Consider the following 17,277-nt stretch of genomic DNA (forward strand, 5'->3'; position numbering starts at 1 on the left):
AATGTAGTTTTCAGGAGCTATAATTGCTTCATCCCTGTTGTGGCAGCTGAAGAAAAGTGTTTAACTACAGATACTGCTTTGTGTTTTAAGTTTTTCATGTCTTTCATGTCTAACTTTATATTTAAATGTTTTAAATGTTTTTAGTTTGCCTTTGGAATCTATTTACAATGCCATTGGAGTGCTTTGTTTCACTCATTTTGTTTTCATTACTTATTTGGGATGTTTGTAGTTAATTATTTACATATATATATATATATATATATATATATATATATATATATATATAGGAAAGAGCACTTGCATAAATAAGTTAACACACATACACTTCAGGAGAAAGTCCAGTAAATAAAAAACGTTAAACAATTAAGTCACGTTTTGCACATAACTTTTAGATAAACCTGCAACTCATTTTTAAAATATATTTTAATAGACAACAATAAACTGAATAGACTTAATCGATATTCTAAATACAGTATGAATAGAATTTGTATTTATGTAATTATTTTTTAAATTAATTAAACTTACAGTGATAATTACTGTTCATAATCCAGGAAAAGACCAGAGGCTTCAATAAGGAAGAGAACAAGGAAGATAATGGTTATGTCAGCCCCATATTGTATGATATTATAAATTGAGAAAATATTTAACATTTAATAACTATTCTGTTGTAAAATGTGTTTTGCTAATATTATCCTTGCTTAATGGTTTTTCACAGTGCTAAACCTCAAAATAATACAAAGTTAAAATAGAAACATACATACACAGCTCAGTTAAATCATCAAAAATAACAACAATTATAACAATTCAAAATAATATAGTTTGTTTACAACACCTTATTTATGGTGTAACAGTGTGCTAAATTACAAAGGGTACTTCTCAAAATTATTTTCAGTGACAAATTAAATGAATTAATTTATTCTACTTCTATGGGAAACCTTGTAACTTTTTATGCTTGTATATAACTAACATCGCCGGTGGTTATGCAGTGCTTTCAACAGCACAGGAAGAGCTGATGGTTAGTTTATGGAATGTGTGGCATGCATGCCAGATAAACTATTTACGTCCAAGGGCAAAACAGTTTAACAAAACGCTAACTTCAGGAATATCCATGTCTTTCAATTAGTATGGTACCTTTTACATTCTTAAATACGTATTATTTATAATAAAGGTTGTTTTTATATGGTGTAGGAAAACATTTTTTTATTGTATATTTATTTTCTAATTGTTGTCCTCCCCTGCCTTTAAACACGAAATGGTTTCTCCCGCAGTAGGTGGGATTACTTGCTGCAGGGAACTAAACACAGATCAATGAACTCGGCTAAATAAACTGGTTGGTGAATCAAAATTGGGATTGAATCAGGTTTGCATTGTCACAGGGATTGGCACAGTGCGTTTTAAAGTGGTAACAAGAAGTAACCACAACACACCGGATTACTGGGCCCGTGTAATAACCTTCAACTCTATCTGGAATAGAGTAGGCTACGAATCACACTTTTCTGCCGAGCCAAGGTTTTTGGATACAAAAACACATCTGCGTATCGGGGGCAACTGAAAATTATAGGAATGATCTTTGCAAATACAGTCAACCCTTTGAGGACGACATATCGCAAGCAGGTGGGAATTATATATTTAATGTCTATGTACGTACATGTAATTTAGTGATTTTACGGACATAGTTTAACCATATAGCGTAATGCACTCCACTGTTGTGTTGAACCTACATTGAACAGGCATTGTAAACGCTGGCATCTGTGTTTTTTATTTATTTATTTATTTATTTATTTATTTATTTATCTACTACGGACACTGAGATCCCACTACAGTATTCATATTACAGTAATGTGCACTAAGTCATGGAAATTACGCATAACCTCGCACGACATAAATATTGAACACGATTTAGAAGTCTGTTTTTGATTTACTGTTTTTGTATTCATCTTAATTTGGCCCCAGTGTAGGTCAATTCTGGGTTCTGTATTTATGTTGGCTGTTAATTGTGCAAGTTGACAGATACCAAGTTATAAGTACAGTACCTGTGTTGTATTCACAAAGCATTAGTGTGCGGTAAAATGCATAGGTCTTCAATGTAAATCCATATAATGCTTAGGGTGCACAAGGTTATTCCAAAAACTGAATTCTTGATGTGACTAACTGCTTGCTGTTTCTCAAAGCACAGAATGAATGGGCATTACAGGAAGCTTTGGGTTAGGGTGGGAGACCAGTATAAAGTGATTATAAAATGACAGGTCACTAAAAATAAAATACAGTAAAGCTGGTCAGGAAATCCCAGAAAATATCCCCCCAAAAATCTGATGGGTTTCTAAATGAGACTTAATTTGTCCTGATCGTGGTATGTTGAAAGGTAGTGTGATGCATGCAGATTTATTATCCTTTCTTATTTCATATTTAAATTGATCAGTCTTTTTAGACATAATTTTACACCAGTATTCTCAAAACCTTTTTTTTATATATATAATTTGATTTTATACTTCTTTTTTCTGGTTATTTTTGTCTTACAAATGAATTAAACAACAAGTGAATATCTCTATATAGGCATACAATTTTAATTCAGTCATAAATTAACATCTTGATGTTAACAGATGGCAGGCAATAGAACTGTGTCCCCAAAGTTTGGATGCAAACACATTTTTTTCCACCAGCTAAAAGGTTTTAACAATGTGAAACACCTCAGGGCTCCACATATTCATACATTTGGTGTCAGGGCACCATAGGGTGTTTGCAGTGCAGTGAGAAAGTGCTGTGAGGGCGAGGCCTTTTTCTGGAAGGCTGTGTGTTTTGTGTGCGGATATGACTGCCTCTGTTGGTCTGGAGCTGGCTGATAAGATGTTCTGCTTTTTAGCTTTACACTCTGACTTTCAGGGCTGAATAGGCTAACAGTACCAGGAAAACAAACAGGCTTTCAACCCATCAAAAGGCTTTGTACGCTGCCAATGTGTGGGTACAAAAAGGACAAAAACCTAGGGCACTACAGGCTTTTGCCTCAGAGGTTCCCTTTGTCCCGATTTAGCCATAAGCTACTCTGCTAGTGAAACACTTCCTGCACCAATGGCATAGTCGGATGATTCATATGAATTTTTATGAAGTGATCCAATATGCAGTTTTAACAAATGAAGTCATAATATCTAAAACATATACAGTGTGCGTGTTCTGTTTTCAGAATGCCGCAGCCTACATTTTGTGCCTACATTTAACAAGACAATTAACTTTAAATATAAATAATACCCAAGCAAGCATTTTGCATTTTAATGTACACTTTGTTTACAATTCCTATCAAATGAGACGGAGTTTCTATCAGCCTTACATTTAACTTTAAATAAACTTTTTTTTTTTTTTTTTAAATGTTAAAAAAAATAAATAAAATAAAAATGTTTTCTTAACTTTTTGTTTTTGGCATTTGAAATAAATATCCTGTCAGGTAAACACTGGACAGTCGGACTGATACAATAAACTAGGTCTGCTAATTGTTTGTTGCTTTATTGACAGAGCATTCAACCAGCTGGGAAGCAAAGTCAATGAGGAATTTAACATAGTGCTTTGATGTTTGACCTTTTACAACATTATGTTGTGTCATTCATGCTCTAAAATACTAACCAAATATATTTTCAACAATCCCTACTGATGTTGATGCTAATAACGAATACAATCCCAGACAAGAGAAATGTTTCATAGTGTAGTAGCTCCTGTTTATAATAATGAAGGAGGGGGGTTCTTGCTAATGTAGGGCCCTGTTTTTTTTTTTGTTTGTTTTTTTTTAAATACATGTTATTAAGTTATGGCATGCATCTCATTGAACACAAAAAACTGAAGTCTTATTAAGTAATTTATCAACCAATATGTCAAAACTATATTTACGAAAATTACATACATTTCGAACTTACAGTAGATTCAGGGCAGTATGTTTTAAATGAGGTATTTGTGTGAAAATGTAGGCTATGCAGGGAACAAATTGAAATATGTTTGCTTTCACCTTAAAACTCTTCACAGACTGAACAGGAGCAATGCATGTCTAATTCAGAATATAAACACTAGTTGTAGAAACGTGGGCATTGTACTTTCCTTTGGAAATTTAAATGACTTATACGTTTTATGTTAATATGAAAGTAATTGTTTCTGGTAGTCAAAATTATCCAGCCAAAATTATCAGCCAGTTATATTCAGGAATTTTTGATATGTTGATATGGGGCTTCATTACTCAAGATATGAGCTCATAACAGTTCTAAACCAAATGGATTGATCAGGGCCAAAGTAAGTATATTGTATTTCCTGGTGTTGCGAAAGGTCCATCCTCCTAGTCTGCTTTATCATATCATGTCTTTGAATGCCATATTGGACGACCTCTTGCAGGAAAAACATTTCTTTACTGATCAGGGGCTCTGTGATCTGAAAATGTGAAACGCTGCTAATTTCATCAATTTCAATCCATCATTTATCTGTTCTGCTTGAAATTGTAAATTGTAATGCAGCTCAGTAGTATATAGCCAGCTGTGATCTTAGTTTCCTTTTTTATTTGATAGAATTTAGATTATCAGAGTTTAGTACCATAGACGTTCCTAAATTAAATCTAGAGAGGAAGGCATATCGCCACTGTGTTAGATGGTGATAACCTTTATTATAAATATTTATGGTAACAACAGGAAGTAGCTTTCCTGGACATTGCACAATAATACAGAGTAGAATTTAATCTGATTTTTGCTGCATTAAAATAAATTCAGCAGTAAGTGGAAATGCAAGATTAAACAGTTCTGATCTGTTTTAGAGTATTGTTAAAAATAATTAACTAGAAACTTTAATTTACAGTTCACTTAAAGAAAATGCCTTTCTTGTGACTTCTGTCATTCAGTCTTAAGTAGTTGGTAAGGAATACAATAAAACACTTGGTGTGAAAAAGCTTATGCCAAGATAACATAAATTGACTTGACAGTCAAATGTAACAAACGTTTCTTCAGGTAAAACATGATGACTGAAAAGCACCAATTACAATGTCAAACAATAAACAGGATTCAGTAGAAGAGAGGCAGAACAAAAAATTGACTTTTAAACAAGACCCACTGGCAAGTAAACTTAGGGTCATACACAGCAAATACAGTTTATCTTTGTGTTGTGTCCCTCTTCTCTTTATTAATCATTACTGTAAGTGGCTCTTGCTTTGCTTGAAACGCATATAAAAGATCAGGCGATCACAGTTAAGGTTTAAGGATACTAGTTTTGTATGCAAAAGTCATTCAGTGCTTAGCAAACTACAATTTGTAAGTTGAAAAAAGCAACAGTTTTTATGTTTCAATAGCAATTCCTGAGTTTTTGTAATTGTAAGTGGTCTCTTATGACACTATAGTACACACAACATATTGACTAATTTAGAACATTAACATTGGCCTGTATAGGCTTTGAAGGAATCTCTCCTTTTATAATGGTAAAACATCCAGTTACAGTATCTTTTCCTGCCTAAAAACACCTGGGACGCTAAGTAGTAATCACTTTCTTATATTTTTATGAATGAGTAAGAGGAAGGTAACGAAAGACCATTGTGGGCTGTACTATAGGTTGCTTTAAGTTTTGGGCATGTAAGCTCAACTCTTTGCGGTCCTATGTCGGACCAGGGCGAATCTGAGCAATACACATAGACCCAGCACCACAGAGATAACATGGACATAAACAAACAAGATAGCTGCTTCCGCATCCAGCACTCAAAGAATATCACAGACATTTGCAGAGCTTATAGTAATAAAATAATGACTTGGATCGCATTATTGAAGAGTTTGGTGATAAAACGAGTGATCAGGAATTGATTTATCAGTATGCACGACTATGAAGAGGTATATGAAAAATACAGCGAACAAGGGGTGGAGCGGGGCTGCCGATGCAGTACTGAATGTCCTGTTGATATGTAGTGCCTTTTAAACTTGTTTTACTGTGAAAAAAATACTTTTAAACAGCGCGTGTAAAATAAACCGCGCTTATGAAAATAAATTGGACCTGACCTGCCTGAGAGGCGCTGAATAAATGGACCGCTAAGGGTTAATGGATGTAGTGTATTACTGTAGCTGACAAAATAATTGGATATTTAGCATTTTTCTATTTGAAAACTGCACATCATGCATTGCGGGTTTCTAACATTTAATGCAGTTAAAACTTTGGGCCCATTAGGGCCCATCAGTATCAACTATTTATAAATCTGTTGCAGTAATCTTGTACATAAATAACATAATACAATTCTAACCATACAATTCCTTATCTTACTGGAAACATAAATCCCAATTCACAGGGTGTCCGCTGGGGCTGAAGGATATGGCAGAGGACGCAGAAACAAGCTGTTAGTAAGATGGTCCAAGTGATTCTCAGCCAAGGATGGAGGCTTGATCCCATGTCTCATCTTAAGTGGGCTTAGAGGGGGCCCCGCTTAAATTGGGATAGAGAGGGGGGGCTTCTGACGTCACCGGTTCAAGTCCAGGCTATTCCACTGCCGACTGTGGACGGGAGCTCCCAGGGGGCAGCACACAATTGGCCGAGCGCCGCCCGGGGGGGTGGAGGGCTTAGGTCGGCCAGGGTGTCCTCGGCTCACATTGCACCAGCGACCCCTGTAGTCCCCTGCTGCCCTCGCATGAGGTGAGGTAAGGCCTCCGAAGCCGGGAAAAAGCTCCCGCATAACGAAGGAAGGACAGCACCTTGCATGGTGAGGTAGAAAAGCGCATGAGCTGCGAAAGTATAATATGGCCGGGGGTCCCCTCTGACTCGCTCGATGAGAACCCCCCAAGGGGTAGGATGAGGTATCGTGGTGACCTGAGGTTGGAGGAGTGGATCCGCACTTACCCCCCCAAAGGATGGACCCCTGGCTCCCCGCAGACCCTCACCGTGAGACAAACAATAGAGTCATGCCAGGGCATAACATAAAATAAACAGCTGGAAAAGATGGGAAAGGAAGGGACATACAAGACAAACTGGAAAGGTTAAAATAGTGTTAGTGTAGTATAGTTATGTGATTACCTGTCACTCAGTGGAGAGGAAAAAACCCTTCTAGAGGGGAAAACCTCTGGTGGCCCCGACAGTTGGGTAGCATGCTAGCTAGTCTGTGATGACTATTGCTATGTCGGTAGGGGATGAACTGATGTATGAATTGACTGCTGCAGAGGACCGGCGCCCCATACTCCTCGACCGGACGGAGATCGATGTTGGCTCTGGCTGCGGAAGTAGCTGCTCGATCCAAAATGATTGGGGAGGAAGCCGGTTCTGGAGATGAGAGTGGTGAGACCATCCTATGTGTTAGTAAATATGGGATCGATCAGCAGTTTGCTACTATCATGTCAGCTTGGAATGGAAAAGCTGAACTCACATTCAGAGATTTGGGTTTCATAACTCCAGTCATTCTCCTAATAATGGAAATCCTTAACTCATATTCAAGACAGATTTCCAGTCTCGTTCCACGTCTCTCACCATGTATTAACGTTTGTAGTATTTGAAAGGATGAGCGGACATACGACTAGATTGCTGAGGAAGTCAAGGCGAAATGGCTGCCACAATCTGAGTATTGGAGGCAAGCTGGAGCGTTAGAAGCTCTGGAGGAGGACAGCTGTATATTTAAATGGTAAATTAAAGCAACTTTTAAGATTAAGAGTAGAGGACGGGATCTGCTGAGCAGAGCAGAGCAGAGTTTCTGAGGAATGTGGATATTGGTTTAGATGGAGCTGGCTTCGGGCAGAGATGAATAATGCAAAGAATGTGTTGCTGTGAGGCTGCTGTGAAACCTATTGATTTGATCAGGAGCAGTCTATGAGTGTATAGTCCATTGCAGGGTAGGAGGGCGCCATGACTGAAACTTTGATAATAGTAGGACATGGTTTCCGTATCCGACATGTGTCTCACATCGAATGAAGTATTAACTTCTGAAGTAAAATTGATCCTGATTTGAAAATACATGACTTTCGCAGTGAAAGAGGACCTGCTAAAATGTATAGAACTTGTGGTGTTATACTGCCATCTAGAGGTTATGATTAGAATAAAACCGTTGACTTTAGAAAGTGATGCAAGGTAGAATATTTGATTATTGTGATTAATAGTCCTCGCAATTGGAATGTTTATCCTAAATGCTCTGATGCAGTATCGTGATTGTATTTTGACAGAAGGAGGCAGAATGGGCTGTGAATGTGCAGAGTCCACAGGCGTTGGCTTGCGAACCGCTGAAAATGCGGTTAACCCTTTGCAGTCCATTTATTAAGTGCGTCAGGGACGCCAGGTCCAATTTATTTTCACACGCGCAGTTAATTTTAGAGGCGCTGTTTAAAAGTATTTTTTTTCCAGAGTCAAACGGGTTTAAAAGGCCCTGCATATCAACAAAGCACTCACTAGGCATCTCCAGCCCCGACCCACCCTTTCGTTCACTATAGCTTTCACCTGTGTAAGAAATAAATAATAATAATAATAATAATAGTCGTACATACCGATCAATCATCTCCTGATCACTCGTTTTATTACCAAACTCCTCAATAATGCGATCCAAGTCATTATTTTATTACTCAAAGCTCTGCAAATGTCCGTGATGTTCTCTGTGCGCTGATGCAGTATCAGCCAGCTTGTTTCCTTATGACCGCCCTGTTATCTGATGCAAGTATGACTATTCATGAGATACGCCCTTTTTTTTGTTTTGTTTTTTCCCCCCCAATTTGTCTCGGCTCCTGTCGCTCCCACTCGGCCATTGAATGGTTTTCTCGGCTTTTTCCGGAGAAAAAACAACCAGAAACCCGTTTTTTGCGTTTTTTTGATGATGTCGGACAGGGTCCGACAATGGACCTGATAGGAATAATTGCAATGTCGGACCAGGTCCGACATAGGACCGCAAAGGCTTAAAGACGACTGAATCAGGAGAAGACTGATCGACAAAATGGTTATCTGCTGCTGAGATGGCGGCAGCTTTCGTGGAGAATGTTTTATAGAACATAGTACCCCCGTATCTAACAGAGCTTGATAATGTAGAATTAATATTGATCCGGCTCTTGACGGCAGTGTGGAACTTAATGTCTCATGACTTGAGTGTAACATTGATATCTTTACCGTCGATTATTTATTTGGTAAAATAACTTATTGTTATTGTTTAAACTATGTTTCCAGTTGGAGGAAACATATATCTTCTATTTGCTTTCGAATGTTTGGAGAGACTGTGGTGCCTAATGGTAGAGGCTGAATGAGAACCGGATGCAATTACTGCTGCTAAATTGTACTCGGGCTATACTTTGATTACTTGCAGTGTGAGATGGACTGTTGGGATAGATAGCAAGAAAAACTGCCAATGAAACGATAGTGGTACTGGATCCCACTAATGTATGATTTAATTGTGCCTAGAGCTATATGGAGAGATTATCTTGTGTGTGCGATGAAAGCAAGGATCCAGTCTTAATTGAACGGCTAGGAAGAATCCAGTTTTGAGCACAGAAGACTGATAGCAGTTACAGCCTGTGGTGCAAGACAACCTTGTGGATGGAACACCTGCAACACCTGGGACTGGAGCTGCTACTGCGATGAGGAGTCTGTGGAAAGGGATGAGTCATGGGGGGCTGAGATGTAGTCTTCAAAGAATAGTGAAAGCCTGTTCCAGTTTGAATTAATAATGTACACATTTGATGTCCTTCCTGGATTGCGCGGATATGCTTTTCTGAGCTTCGTGGCGGTTGCGAATGTGCGATGATACATTATGAAAATATCTTTAGTTCAGTAGCAGTGAAACTGGAAGTGTACAGGAGGGGAAAATCCAGTACGAATAGCAGTGTGAAGCCTGTTTCTGAAAATAAACTTGACAAAACAACAACTCGGCCATTTCTTTTATACTTGCAAGCTTTTGTACTTGAAAATGTTCTCTTTCAGAAAAATAAATTAAAATGAGCTGGAAAATAGCTTAGAGAATCTATCCCTTAATGTTGCAAAAGTATCTAAAGTAGAAGCCATATGTGGTCGCTGGACTTGATTTCTAACTACAGGTGTGTGCTATGGACCATTGAGGGAGCTGATGCCAGGTTGTAAGTGGGACCGTCAGCTGTGGAGACAGGAAGTGCTGAACTGAGACGGCAGCCATGACTGGAGTGGCAAATACTGGGTCTGGTTGCTGGTAGAAGTCTGCATTAGAAGTAGACAGTACTGAGTTTCCATTGGAGAAATTAATGAGATATTATTGAGGAGAATCCGTCAGGGAGGTTTCCTGATCTGAATTGGAATTGGAGTTGGAGTTGGTTCATGCTGAAAATTAAGAGTTACATTTTTTTGCGCAGAGAACAGGTCGCAGCGTATGCAAGAAAGCAAAACACTAGATAGAGAAGGAGTCTGAGATTGCGGTTAAAATAGGAGGTTAATGATAATAGATGTTAACTAATAAAGGAGCCCAGCTACCACCCCCTGAATTTCACCCTGAGGCTAACATTAGGAAAATACAAAGAACAAACTTTGAGTCAAAAACAAGTACTGTGGCCTGCAATTAATTTGTACCAGTTTTATGGGAAGTTGCATGCTAATCTTTACATGTCACATTCTTTTGTAGCAATAGGCCTTCATTGGAGCAGGACCTACATACAAAGAGTGTATGAGACAGCAGTTTTTAAATCCATAAGAGCTATACAGATATATCATATGCAGTCTAACATGGAGGAAATGTCTGCTGTGTTTTACCTTCAGTGACTTAAAGTGAAAAGAAAGAATGACAATGGGGTTACAAAATAGTTTATAAGACCTTAAGGCAGGGTTGTCCAATCATGGTCCTGGAGGGCCGTTTCACTCCAGATTTAACAGGTACAATTAGATAATTAACTACTTTAACCCTTTGCGGTCCATTTATTAATTGCGCGTCAGGCACGCCAGGTCTAATTAATTTTCACACACGCAGTTAATTTTAGACGCGCTGTTTAAAAGTATTTTTTTTTCACAGTCAAACGGGTTTAAATGGCCCTGCATATCAACAAAGCACTCACTAGGCATCTCCAGCCCCGCCCCACCCTTTCGTTTGCTATAGCGTTCACCTATGTAAGAAATAAATAATAATAATAATAATAGGCGTACATACCGATCGATCATCTCCAGATCACTCGTTTTATCACCAAACTCCTCAATAATGCGATCCAAGTCATTATTTTATTACTATAACATCTCAAAAAAGCTCTGCAAATGTCCGTGTTTTCTGTGCGCTGATTCAGTCAGCCAACTTGTTTACTTACGTCCGCCCCCGTTATCTGATACCTGATATCATGTATGACTATTTATGAGATACGCCGTTTTTTTTATTTATTTATTTTTTCCCGACTTGTCTCGGCTCCTGTCGCTCCCACTCGGCAATTGAATGGTTTTCTCTGCTTTTTCCGGAGAAAAAACGACTAGACACCAGTTTATTGCGTTGCTATAATGATGTCGGACCCAGTCCGACAATGGACCGCAAAGGGTTAAGGTCTGGATGGAGGTTTAATTGGTTCATTCAAACCATTTAGAACAGACCAAAACTGGTAAGGCCAACTTTGCCACCCCTGCCTTCGGGAATAGGTACTAACGTGCTAAAGACAATTTATATTAAATTGTAAAATGAGTATGAGTAGTCTTGTGATATTTAACTCTTTAACCAATGTTATTATATTACTGTTATTGTCAGTATATTACCTTCCAAAACGCCAGCCTTGAAAATTGGATGCGCAAATGAATTGATAGTACAAACCTTACAATATTGAGTAGCACATTAAAAATAATAAATAATTGTAAATAACAGTATAAAACTAGTGAGAAACAACATAGGCTGGGTTTAAATGCACGTGAAAATCAGTCACGCGAATACATCGCAAAACACCAAAAGAATGTCCTTTGGTCAGCGTGACAGGGTCAATCGCTTTCTCATGATAAAAATAGCTGTAAAAACCTGTGTAAAGGAATCGTGCTTGTGTCTCACAAGATTTCAGTTGTTTTTTCAAACATAAGGGTCACTGAAAGTGGTGAAAATACGAGAATAATGATCACTTAATGTAAAACACAACAAGGAAATGTGAATGATTAAGCTTGGAAAGGTGTGTAATTCAACTGTAATTGATCAATTAGGCCTATATGGTACAATTATGCAGGTGTGCCCAGGTTTAACTACAATTACAATTCATTACGGATTACACAACAACAATTGTCATTGACCCCTGGTCTGCTTGTAGTTAGTTGTGTGGAAAATGTAATGCATTGTTTTTTTCTCTTTAACAGCAACCATTTGCTCTAAACCCACACCCAATGGCTCCCCCCAGCCCCAGTACTAACAGCAGTACCAACCACAGCAGTAGCAGCAGCAATGCAGGATGGGACCAGCTAAGCAAAACCAACCTCTACATCCGAGGGCTGCCTCCAGCCACCACTGACCACGACCTGGTCAAACTCTGCCAGCCGTAAGTGTTTCAGGGATTCCAAAGACTAACTTGGAAGGGTAGAATAAAAACAATAGGACAGCTAGTTTAAATAAATAAATTAAATGACAAACATGTGTAAAGCAAATTAATCAGTTTATACTGTGATATTAGACATGCATACTTTTCTATATGGGAGAAATACAGATTTACGTTTAAAATGACAAATAACGGGCTGATGGCAGCTAGGGCAAACGAAAGCTGTGAATGGAAAGTTCTAGGGCTGATATCGAGTGTAGGTATCTATTTATGAAATGGATGCCGAGCTCTTCTCCTCTCGTACTTGTGTTACTATAGTCTACAGCTGTAATCCTGAAATTCCATGCATAATTAGGATGACTTTGAAGCACATTTGATCCCTTGGATGCAAGCAGCCAATCAATATTGTATCGCTATTATATGTTGTAGTTAGTTTTGATGTAGTGTGTGGTAAGATATTGGACTGCATCACAGCAGTCTTATTCAGGTGAACATATTTATTTTTAAATAACGCAATTATATTAATTGAGAGCTTAAGTTGGAATGAAAACCAGAAGACCCTGCGGCCCTCGGACTGGAGTTTGACACCCATGAGCTAGCTGATAACATATTCACACATTACACCTACAGCATTCCAGCTTGGCTGGTACGTGTAAACAGAGAACAGACTAGAGGGGTACAACTGAGGTAACAGTAGATTAGCACCTTATTTGTATAAACTACTCCTGGAACAGAAACAGAGATCTTTTTGGGTACTTTACAGTGCTGTTATTTTAACTGCTTTTGTTCCTAAAGGGATATGGTGTAGTGTTTTTATAAACTTGTTACTTGCCTATACTTTACATATCCTCGCAAAATGTGATAGCTTTGAATTATTTTTTTTACATGCTGTGGGTCATTAATCAACTGTGGAATGAAACCAAACAGGTATGGTGTACTGTAAACTCACCTGTACAGTCACCAGCAACAAAGGAGTGGCTCTGGGAATTGTGTTCAATATACATTTAAACTACTCTGCTGCAAAAATAAAGAAATCATGAGGCAATGGAGCTGCTTCTTCTATGACCTATACTACAGTAAAGTACAATATCTCACATTGCTATCTGCAGGTCTGTCCTTGAGGGAAAATAAAATCGATTAAATAAATCAAATTACTCAATATGACTGCAAATACAAGTGAAGTTCAATGCCACAGTAAATATAATACTGTTATTAAAAAATCTTGGTTTAAGCATTTTACAACTAAAAGGATTAGAATATTGTTTTGCTTCTCCTCAAAGTGTTTTCCTTTAAATGCTGAATATTCAGTGTCAGAAGCACTATCAAATCTACATTGCTTACAAAGTCTATATCAAAATGTGTTTTGAAGAAGATTAAAAAATAAATCTTCCCAGATATCTCAGTATAATCAGCAGCCTCTCCATCTGAATGCTGTGAACTGGATTACTTCCAACATCCCACCCAATTACAGTTGCAAACAAGTTCAGTACGGGGCCCCACGTGACCAGACAACATCATTGTCGGACCTTATTTGTTGATATCGCACTGATACAGTCTTTATTCAGCATAAGGTACGGCAAGGTTTCCCGTCACTAGCATATTGGAAGACCAAAAATGTAAAGGACTCTGGTCATGTGCACTGAAAAGGTTAAACTTTGTAACTGTGACACAGTCAGCTGTGATTTAGCTTTGTTGGTCTGATGTGAGAGTAGATCCTGCCCAGAGCTGTGACCTCAGGGCAGTGGGAAGCTCAGCTGTCGTTTACATGCACAGGCAATCGATTCCTTTTGAATCGATGATTTTCAGTGCAAAACTCATTTCTGTTAGCTGTGCAGCAGTTACATACACATATGATTTTGGGTTAAAGTGAAGCAAACCAATTTACCTATTAAAATGTTTGGAACAGATATCCTCATGTTTGTATACTCTTGGTGCAATTTATCCTTTTTTTTATTATCTCACTTCTTCTTACCTGCTTTAAAACATATGCAATACACATGTTTCTGTAGCCTAAAACATGGCGTTTATTGCTACATGAAGCTAGAGTGGTATTGCTGTAAAATGTTGTTCAGCTGGGTGCTCCCTTCAGGGCCGGCAAATGCCTAGGGTGGCAAAATTCAGAGGGCGGCGGAAAAAAAGAAAATCCAGCAGAAAAAAAAATGCCTAGGGCAGCTGGAAAAATAAATCCAGTTTGAATTATACTGTGATGCCTGATAAATACATAAAAATGTGTTACAATACTGTATGTTTTTGTTTTTTAACACTGTCAGCTTGTACGAGTGTAATGCCTTCCATGTGCGTCATCCCAGAAACAACCAATAGGTATTCAGATATGCTCGGGGTTTTTTTTTTTTTTTTTTTTACGCGGTCACGGGCTCGTTTTGTTTCCTTCTCCAACGGAAACTTTTTTGTTTCTGAATGTATACTTCTAAATCTAAAAAATAGAGTTAAACTTTCAACATGTCAGACGGAAGACGACGGTTGTCAGGGGCAGAATACCGCAAAAGAAAATAAAAAAGAGGCTTTTGTAACGAGCCAAAAGGGGTCTCTCTTTAAATATATTAAATATGACTCGGAGCAGGCTACATAATCGAATCAGTCAGTGCCCGTGGACAGCAACTGTCTGCAGACAGAGGAGGACGTTAACCAGCATGGAAACGACAAGGCAATTGAACAATCTGGAGGTATTTCATCTTCACTGGCTCAAATGGCATCAGGTATGGAAACGGAGAATCACCAGGATGTTGATATAGAAGAAGATAATTTGCATAGTAATGAAATAGAAAGTTACAGCTCAGATGCTGTAAAGAATTCTGCAAAATGGCCTAAAGTGGACTATACATTTAGATAATTGTTAGTGCAAAAAGAACCAGAACAAGTGAAAGCATTTAATTTTCCTAAAGACAGCAGCAAGATTCAGTGATAAACATTACATTCGAGTGTTGGCAAACGGAGAGGAAGTAAGTAGGTAGGCCATGTCTGGTTTATTCAACGAGCAAAAATGCAGCATTTTGCTTTTGCTGCAAAATCTTTCTGCCAAATGCAAAATTTGCTCTTGCGTCTGATGGGACTCAAGATTGGAAAAATTTACGTTCCATTTTAAACAAGCACAAAAAGTCTCCCGATCACCTACAATCGTTCCAAAAATGGAAAGAACTGGAGACACGACTAAAAAACAAAACTGCTATTGATGATGCAAATCAACGTATTATTAATGCGGAAACGCAACATTTGCAGAATGTCTTGGAGAGACTAACTGCTTTGATAAGAGTACTAGGCACTCAAAATATTGCACTGCGTGGAACATCAGATAAGCTGTTCGAGCACAACTTTGGAAACTTCCTCAAATTTGTGGAACTAATAGGGATGTTTGATGGTGTGATGAAGGAACATCTGAGGCGGATCATGTCACACGAGATCCACGACCATTACTTGGACAAGAATATTCAGAATGAGATCATCTAGTTATGGGCAACGGAGATTAAGGAAACGGTACTGTCAATGCTCAAAACAGCAAAATACTTCTCAGTGGTTTTGGATTGCACACCCGATATAAGTAAAATCAAACAAATGACTGATAGTTAGTTAGATTTGTGTCAGTGAATGAAACCTGCGACAATGTGGCAGGCAGTGTAAACATCCAGAGTATTTTTTGGAATTCATTAAATTAAACGATTCAATGGGGGCTGGAATGACTGAATTACTTCTGCAGAAACTTTCTGAGCCAATATGAAAGGCAAAAATAGCTGAGTACAAATAAAGATATGAGACTTGAATCCACAAGCTTTTTTTCTTCCGTGCAGTTCCCATTCACTTGGTGCTAAACGATGCAGCTAATTGCTGTATGGAAGTTGTTGAGTTTTTCAGCTAGATACAAAACATACACATACATTTCTGTCAGCTTCCACCCATCGTTAACTTGGGATGTTCTTAAAGAACAACCCAAAAGCCTAAGTCTTACAGTGAAACCACTCAGTGAAACGAGATGGGAAAGTCGAGTTGAAGCAGTGTAGGCAATCCGATATCAGCTTGGCAAAGTGTACGATGCCCTTCTCTCAATCACAGAGGATAGTAAACTCACTGGAAGCAACGGTGCTAAATCGCGGGCGGGAGCAAAATCCATTGCAGGTAAAATGCTAAACTTCAAATTTGTGTGCAGTTTAGTGGTTTGGTACGATATATATTGTACGAAATTAATTTCACAAGCAAAAAGCTATAGGCAGCTAACTTTGACCTCAGTCAAGCAATTGAGCAGTTAGACAGAACAGAAACGTATCTTCAAAACTGTCGGACAGACCAAGGCTTTGCAGGGGCACTGACAAATGCAAGGGAGGAACTTAACATTGATGGCTGCTTTCCACATGAACTACAAATTTGATCAAGTCAGAAAAAGAAACAATTAACAGTAAAGCTTTTCTTGTGTCCTTGTTTCACTGATCTTGTCTCTCTTGAGACTGTAAATCTCTTTGAATACTGTAAATTTGTCTAGGCTTGAATACCATACATATTGTGTGTTGGGTTCATAGTTTTCTGAACTAAAGTCAAATTAACTTGATGCATTGTGAATGTGTTTTCTCATTTGGTGGCAAAATTGATTTCCAATTCTGTGATCAAACTACTGCCGATTTGTCAAATGACGACTCTTGCATAAATCCCGCTCTGGTATCCATTTTCAATGAGCGCACAGTTTCAGTGGTTGTCCTGGATCGTAAAGCATTCTCAGGTACAGATGTTGGGTCAAAGAGATATTAAACGTTTGTCCTGTGACATTTCTAATTAAATACAGGTCTTTGTATACTGCATGTGGACATGGTTGCTTTTAATGTGTGGGTTTAATGAACATGGTGTCCAACAAGAATACATTGGAGCATGAAGGACACTT

At 38.2% G+C, this 17,277-nt stretch overlaps 1 protein-coding gene across 5 annotated transcripts in view; it reads left to right on the top strand.

Moving 5' to 3' along the window:
- LOC117426764 (RNA-binding motif, single-stranded-interacting protein 1) overlaps nt 1-17,277 on the top strand; it is a 54,326-nt gene that overhangs the window by 14,654 nt on the left and 22,395 nt on the right. For 4 of the 5 annotated variants that reach the window (XM_059033753.1, XM_034044717.3, XM_059033750.1 and 1 more), the window contains exon 2: nt 12,220-12,398. In XM_059033753.1, the coding sequence (XP_058889736.1) occupies nt 12,220-12,398 (179 nt within the window). Of the gene's footprint in view, nt 1-1,282; nt 1,615-12,219; nt 12,399-17,277 lie in introns of those variants that run through there. The other variant, XM_059033752.1, reaches the window with a different exon arrangement.

The sequence above is a fragment of the Acipenser ruthenus genome, chromosome 11, assembly GCF_902713425.1.
Source record: "Acipenser ruthenus chromosome 11, fAciRut3.2 maternal haplotype, whole genome shotgun sequence".
Lineage (NCBI taxonomy): Eukaryota > Metazoa > Chordata > Actinopteri > Acipenseriformes > Acipenseridae > Acipenser > Acipenser ruthenus.